This window comes from Triticum dicoccoides, chromosome 1A (genome assembly GCF_002162155.2).
Source record: "Triticum dicoccoides isolate Atlit2015 ecotype Zavitan chromosome 1A, WEW_v2.0, whole genome shotgun sequence".
NCBI classification, from domain to species: domain Eukaryota; kingdom Viridiplantae; phylum Streptophyta; class Magnoliopsida; order Poales; family Poaceae; genus Triticum; species Triticum dicoccoides.
The window spans coordinates 560,285,091-560,293,118 of record NC_041380.1 but is presented as its reverse complement, the minus strand read 5'-3'; the positions used below and the strand labels follow the sequence as shown (position 1 = coordinate 560,293,118).

General features: G+C 44.7%; 1 protein-coding gene across 1 annotated transcript; it reads left to right on the top strand.

Moving 5' to 3' along the window:
• The first annotated feature begins 5,619 nt into the window (after positions 1 to 5,619).
• Positions 5,620 to 7,352, top strand: LOC119289863 (F-box protein At5g07610-like). The gene is made up of 2 exons (XM_037569059.1): positions 5,620 to 5,858; positions 5,957 to 7,352. The coding sequence occupies exon 2, from the start codon at positions 5,977 to 5,979 to the stop codon at positions 7,066 to 7,068; it is 1,092 nt and encodes a 363-aa protein (XP_037424956.1). The 5' UTR covers positions 5,620 to 5,858; positions 5,957 to 5,976; the 3' UTR covers positions 7,069 to 7,352.
• The last annotated feature ends 676 nt before the right edge of the window (positions 7,353 to 8,028 follow it).

The window sequence follows — 8,028 nt, the reverse complement described above, 5'->3', positions numbered from 1 at the left end:
GGAGGTTCCCTCGCGCCGGAGGCGCCGTGTCACACATCGCACGACCAACGCGCCGCACGACCAACACACACTTCGACCTATGCCCCCCCTTCAAGATGTTTATGAAAATTAAATGATTATCAAATGTCACACGACGACGTACAACGTGATTGAGTGATTCTGCAGACTGCTTTTTTTCATTAAAAAGTTGTTTTTTTCTTTACTTGAAAGGTGACATTTGATAGTGTCGGTAGCCCCGCCTGTAACTACCCCATAAATCTCCATTACCCGGAAATATAATGGGAACAAAAAGGGAAACGAGAAAGGGAAAAAGGGAACCAATCGTGCGAACCGGTATTTTTTTGTGTTTCCACATGGAAAGGGAAAACAAAAAATTCAAGTAGTTCGAGGGTCAAACTGCAAAACACACCAAACCACAAACCGGAAAGGGAAAACCGGAACCAACTGCGCAACTGATTTTCCTTTGCGGGAGCACTCCGCGCGCGACACTTGTCATGCGCGGAGCGCTCCCGAACCGCTCGTTACGAGCGCTCCGAAGGAGCGCTCGTTAACTAGTTGCTCCCGGATATTCCGAAGAACTCTTCGGTCATCTCGATACGAAGAGCACCTCTTCGGCCCATTGCACAGCGAAGATAGCTTTTCGGCCCAGGTCATCTAGTCTTCGGCCCATAGAAATCCGAAAAGGGCTCTTCGGCCGAAGCAACTCTTCGTCTACAGAAGACCGACGGAGTCATATAATTGCAAATTACGAATTAGGTCACATATTATTTAAAATTTGTTATAAAAAAGATTATATTTAAAAAAAATCGATGATCGATGTAGTCGCTTGATGTTGTGCAGCTTGCTCGGTGTAATTCATACCGCTTGATGTAGACGGCATGCCGGGGCACATGAGGTCGATGGAGTCGGCTTGCTGAAGATCGTGTCCGTGTGTGTGCCTTGAAGTCGAAAACCTACTGGCCCTCCCGGTGTCCGGCACCGCGAGCCTGCTCGATGAAGATGTTGGCGTGCGGCTAGGTGATGTGGTCGTCGGCCAGATCAGATCGCCATGATGATTGTTCCCACCCACAGATTGCAGAGACCCGCATGGCGTGAATTGCCTTTCGATCGTTGCAGAAGGACCCTGGCTGAAGTCCAAGGCTCGATCCAATGCGCGTACGCATGGGCGTCTTGGTGAGTTTTGCCATGCACGTACGCATGTGCACATGGCCGTGTTCCTTGCTGCTCCTTGCGTGCATGTAGTCGATCCGGCTGCTGCCGCTTGGCGATGGGTAGCTCGGGGTGCTGATTCGGAGGAGTTGCTGGTTGCGCGGTCGGGAGATCCGGGTACTCGTACGCCGAAAATGCTAAAGCAACGGGGTAATATGGGGGGTTCACGGGATTTCTTAACTAACTAATCTTCACCCCCACCTGATTTTCAAGAAGTGTGGGCCCTCCATCCTTATTCTTTCAATCACTTTATCCCACCTAATCACCGCCGTAAAGTGAGTAAAAAAGAGTTAAATACACTGTGGGTGCCTAAACTTGTCCTGCACGTCACTTTGGTGCCTAAAGTTGTAAAATACATGAATGTGGTGCTCGAACTTGTCCGGCCGTGCAAATACGGTGCCTTTTACAGTATCCGGGTGTACCGCCCTGACCACATGGCACGCCCGCATGGAGGTGGCCCGCATGTAAGTGTGGGGGCATTTTTTACAACCAACTCCCTCAGGTTTATTTTTAATATGGTCCCACATTTTTTACAGCCAGCCCCCTCGGATTAAATTTTAATGCGGTCCCGCATATCAGCTCAGGCGAGCGGATGAATGAAATAGTAAATAAAAAGAAAAATAAATGTGCCTCGCATGCACAAGACATACATGTTAACCACTACGTCAAACACACCAGTATGTGTAAATGGCAGATACAGCGGCTTTTATAACAATGATACCGTGTGAACAATAAAGAAAAATAATAAGAAAGAAAAGGGGGATTCAAAGTTCGAACTCAGGAGCTCAGTCGTGCCAGCCTTGTAAGCTAGCTAGTAAACCAAGCAAGATTTTACACTAAATTTAAGGAACACCATCTTATGTAAAATATAAAATTATCATATTTATTATTGGTGTACAATGAACATCAAAAATTATAAAAATTACATCTAAACTTTACATATAAGTAATTAGTGTCTCATGCTGCTACAAAGTGACCAACACATCTAACTAGTAAAAGGAGGTGGGCTACCGGGCCATAGGATGGCATTGCGCTTGCGCAGTGATGTTCCGCCACCCGATGAAATTACTATGCATGTTTTTACCTCTGTGTCCGCTGGTGGACCGTCCATTCCTTTTGCACGAGCGCCTTGGGCTAGGACAGGATGACAGGTGGGCTCGTTCACCTGTGGGGGCCGTAGACCAGGCGGTAGGTTGCTTGCGGGGCTGCGTGATGTAAAATCGTTACTGCGGTGAAAACTTAGCCCAATTGCATCTCATCGCGCGCAGCCACTCCTCGAGTCTCCGCTCCCTGCCGCCGCCACTCATCCCGTCTCCTTGTCTTTTATCTCGCACTATGAAAACTCATAGCACCTTACTGCTAGTAGGATGGATGCTGCACACCCTCCAATCCTGATTAGAATCCATGCAGTTTCTATCGCTGACGCATAGATCACTTGAAGTAAGATTTCTTTCAAGAGAAAACTTTAGACGTTGCCCTGGCCTAAATTTGCAATGGCAGTAAACCAAATTCTAGTACAAGTATTGTACAACATAAAAGAAGAGACTCCAAGCATTCAGACACACTTTAAATCCATTTACCTGCAAAAATTGACAACCGCCACGAGACCCAAGTTTCATTTCCCCAAACTGCCATTAGAGGATCTTCGATCTTATCGTCTTATCTGGATTGATCCACACAAGATACATAAGGCATCCAATCGAGTTACTGGTTGCCACCTTGAATCCAACTCTTCCATCTTAGGTATCATCTATTCCATGGACAAGGGTCTCCACCTCCTAATGAACAAAATCACTTTCCTCAATACCTGCCTCTAGCCTCTCCCATGGTTTTCCCTGGCAAATCATCCGATCACAGGACGCATGTACTATTTCTGGTAACTCTGACCCCACCATGTTTTAGTATAAACGCAGAGTTTTTCACAACTTGAGTAAAATATACTGTATCATGTCTTTCCCAAATTGAAAACCATTTAGCTCAAAAGAAAGACAACCAGAATCTTGCTAAATCAACCAAGTTGGTGCTTTGGCATCCAAATTGCATCTTCTTCTTTTTTTAGCAAATTGCATCTTCCATTAATAACCAAACCACAAACCACAGAGTATCATTCAGCTCATACAACCCTTAAATGGGCACACGAAAGAACTTTAGAAACAGAAGAAAAAAGACGGAACATCACAATACATCGACTCGTCCATCAGTGTGAGTAACACATCACCAGGTAGAAACAAGAACACCTTCCACTGATCAGCACTCCGGTGGTAGTCGCCTCCGGGGTAATAGGCCAGAAGCGCTTCTCCTCGATTTTGCGTTTCTTCGGTGCCATTTTAATTGGTGGCTCGGCATCATCAAAGGTTCCAATTGCTTATGGGCACAATGGTTGCCTGTGTCTCAGTAGCCTCACCAAGCACTGCCAGAAAACCTACAAACCGGACCAAACCAAGTTATCTTGGACTCAAATTGCATCTCTCAGTAATAATGGACCCAAAAGTCTAAACTATTATCCTTAGAAATAAATAAGGGCAATATCATTGCCAATTTCTCCTTCCCAAAGTTGATAATCACAAGCATTCAAACTTGCTGCTGACGATGACACCACAGTAATGGCATCCATGAAAACCGATCTCCGACCCCACAACAAAAGCATATTGCCAACTCAACATGAATTTCATGAAGAACCAACTCAGCTTGCCAAAAATGCTATTGAATCAACATGTTCTCTTTAGCCTATCTACTGACCATGGGCATAATTACAATAGATGATGCCAACTCGGCGAAGCGCAAGAAATGCCAAAGGCAACTCAAAGTTGAGCAGTTTTGGTTATCAGTGCTATACGATTGTGTGGAATCCTTTCAAAACCAGTTTTGGACTGAAGCATTTTGTTATTTCCTGGACCAGTTGCTATGTACTGAATGTTAAACTTGATATATTACTAGAGGTTGCCGCGCGCTTCGCCGCGCCGTTCTCTGCTCATGGTATTAACTCTCTTTTTCCTTAGCATGTCATTGCAGTTGATTTTGTCATTTTGATTCTATCTATGTTGGCTAGGATCCTAATTATGTTTTGACCATACTTTGTTCGGCTATTGTTTAATATTGTATCTATTTTAAGAGGAGAGTGGAGTTGATTAATGCGTGGTTGTGATGTTTTTCACATTTCATCGTCAGTGTCAGCTAGTGGTGCTTGTGCGATCCCCCTGAGAGCTCTTATTCCACGTTGAGACCATGGAATTTGCTGCCATAACACTCATATGGGCCGGCCAATGAAACTCTTGCTCACTCAGTTCGGCTTCTTCTCTGCTCGCTTAGCTTTTTTTTTCTGCTCACTATTGCTAGCTTAGACAAAACCGGCTCTCTTATTTTTATTTGAATTTTTTGTTAAATAAAAAGTGTTTAAAATTTTGTTTAAATGTATTTTAGAAAATTTTGCGCGTTAAAAAACCATATTAAAAAACATAAATATTATAAATACTCATGAATTATAAACTATGTTCACGAATTTTAAAAAAATGCAAATATAAAAAGATGTTCATGAACTTTAGAAATATTCATGAATTAAAAAATGTTGGTGGATTTTAGAAGTGCAGACAAATAGAAACATTTGACAAGTCATGTCTGTGTTATTTTAGAAGTGATTTGGTATACGAAGAGAGATATGAGATAGATACATGGATATCTCGTTCAACTTCTCAGAAAAGATAAAACAGATGCACGCATAATATAAAGTGTCACGTCTCTAGCCGGTTGATTTAGTATTTGTCCTATCTAGAGTTTGGCCGCTGCAAACCCACAACCTCCTAGCGCTGACCGTGGGGTGCATGTGCCCACCTGAACCCCGACGCGGGAGAACAGGACATGTGTAAACAAAGCTTGGGCTTAAGGCAGTAAATAAACCCCTTTTAGTGAATGACATCATTGTCCCACATCCCCAATTCACCAGGGAGCTCCATTTCTTGGGAGCTTAGAAACTGTAAAGATATCCCTATTAATAAACACAATTACTATTTGTTTATATTTGCAATGCTTCAATGACTGTATTACTGGATTGGATATGACTATACCGGGCAACACCGCTGCCGGGTGCGGCAAGCCGCACTTAAGATAGTCACTAGTGGGGATGAATGTATATAGGATATGTTTGAGAGTTTCAAAACTATTAGGAATTTTTATTTTTCTATCTGTTTCTTTATTTTTTTAGGGGTGAAATAAAAAAAACATACTAATTTTCATCAAGAACATTTTCTATAAACTAATTTTTATTTTTCAGGGGTGAAATAAATAAGCATATACTCGTATCAGTTTGCTTGGGCCGAGACGGAGTTTTTAGGCCTAAATGCTATAGGTCTGCAAGTGGGTGGGTAACCCCAGAATCAGCCCACCATCTGGGCGCTTGAATCCTAACCCCAGAATCCCATTCCTCCGTCGGCAGAGGTTGCTAGGTCGGCGGCGCTGCCACCGGCCACCGCTCGCTATCTCCGTCGCCGGCGCGGCAGATCCTGCTGGCAGATCGCCGTTCCCACTTCATCTCGTCCGCGGCACGGCACCGCCGGCGTATCTTGACTAGCTGCCGCGTCGGAAGGTCGCCGCCGCCGTGCCGTACCGATCTGCCACGGCGGAAAGTCACCGCCGACGCTTCCTCCTCGTATCAGGTACGCAGAGTGAAGCAGACATAATCCACCATCCCTACCTTCCTTCATCTTCTTCCTGCATCTCTTGACCATTTCTCCATTGAATCCGCGTGCCTCAGGTGTCGTTCTTCTGCTCGAGATGCGGACGGTGGCTAGCCTGACCGACGACCTCCTCGTCGAAATCCTCTCCCGTCTCCCCGTCAAGTCGCTCCGCCGCTGCATGTGCGTCTCCAGGACCTGGCGGGGCATCATCTCGCACCCGCACAACCAAAGGCAGCTGCCGCAGACCCTCGAGGGTTTCTTCTACATGCCCCGCAGCGAGCCGGCGCCAGCTCCCAGTTTCACCAACGTCACCGGGACAGGCCGCCCTCTGGTCTCTCCTCTCTTTGATTTCCTGCCGCAGCACCAGAGCATCTTCCTGCTGTCCTGCTGCAACGGCCTCCTCCTCTGCCGCTGCTGGGAAGGCCAGGACGACTTCCATTACGTCGTGTGCAATCCAGCCACGGAGGAGTGGGTCCGGTTGCCTGACTCGATCAATGCCGGCACCGAGTGCATGGCACGTCTGGGTTTTGACCCAGCCGTGTCGGATCACTTCCATGTGTTTGAGTTCTCCGAGGATCACGACATCAGCCAGCCCGGAATGGAGGTGTATTCCTCTGAAACAGGGGAATGGGTTCACAAGGAGAACGGATGGATTGATACAGAAGATGATGAAGCATTTGTTTCCCTTGTTGGTCATCACTCGGGAGATGTGTTTCTTAATGGCTGTCTGCATTTTCTCACCATGGATGATGATATAGCCGTGGTGGACACCGAGGGGAAAACATGGAGGAAGATACCTATCCCTGAACTTTGCACTGTTGATCTCATTCAGAAATCTCAGGGTTCTTTGCATTTTGTCAGTTTTCTGGAAACTGATGAACGTATGGTTGAACTGGTGGTTTATGTTCTTGAGAACTACCTCAGTCAAGAATGGATATTGAAGCATAGCACCGACGCTTCATATATATTTGGAGAGAGAGAGATTGATCTTATACAGGGTTTTCAGTGGGTTGCAATGCATCCAGACTGTAACATCATCTTCTTAACTGTGGGGTGGGATAATACATTGGTCTCTTATGATATGGATCATCACAAAATTCAAGAGATCTGTGATCTTGGAGGAGACGACAATCCGCGATATCTGCCATATGTGCCATTGTACTCTGAGTTACAAACTCTGCACGCATGACATAAAAATTGAGGTTGGTGCCTTCATAACGAGCGGATCTTCAGTAGTAGACAAACCTTCTTGCTATGGAGTAGCTTGCTTGGCATGTTAGCTTAATCTAGTTCCTATTTTCTCATTGTAGTAGTGCCTATTAGATATGTGCTAGCTTGTGGAGCATATGTCGGTGTCCAAATTATGCTTGTGATTATATACTCTCGAAGGAGAAATTAGAAATGAGAGTGCCCCTTTTTATTTTTAAGGATAATAATTTAGAAGTAAACAATATCAGGTCCATTATTACTGAACATGGAATTTGGATGCGAAAACATCAACTTGGTTATTCAGTCTTAGGAGTTGTACTACAAATCAACTTGCTGTCCTTGTCTTCAGTACTCTTTACTCTTTAGAAGGATGCAAATATGGGTAATTGGGTAGTTAACTTCAATGATGGCAGCGTTTCTTGTCTTGTCAAGTAAGTAGTATATGCTAGTGTGTTAGCTTACTAGCTGTCCTAATGAGCTCGTTTTGTGGTATCAATTCATCTTTAAGCTGCCCTAATGTATTGCAATTTCATTGAAATGGGATGTTTTTTTCCTACAATTGTTTTACCTCTGTTCTACACATCACATGTAAAAGTCAGACTTTTCTTTCTTCTTCTTTCTTTCTTTCTTTTGACACATTGTGGTTATTGAGTCATCAAATGTTCATGTGAGAGAAAGGAGGCGGGAGGTGAGGAGCAATGGTGGTGGCCTTGATGTGGCTATCGGAGAGCATGGAGATGTCATGTGCCCAAGGTGACCAGGGAGGGGCATATGAAGGAATCATATAACAAGGCTTCCGTGAATAGCCACGTCGGTGAAGATCGCCTGTCATGACCTGGCTAGTTTAAGCTGAACTTTGTGCTAGAAATTCAGAGTTTTTTCAGAGCAATTCTACTTGAAAGAGAAATGAAATGGTGAAAAGTAAACTGAAAAAGAAAGT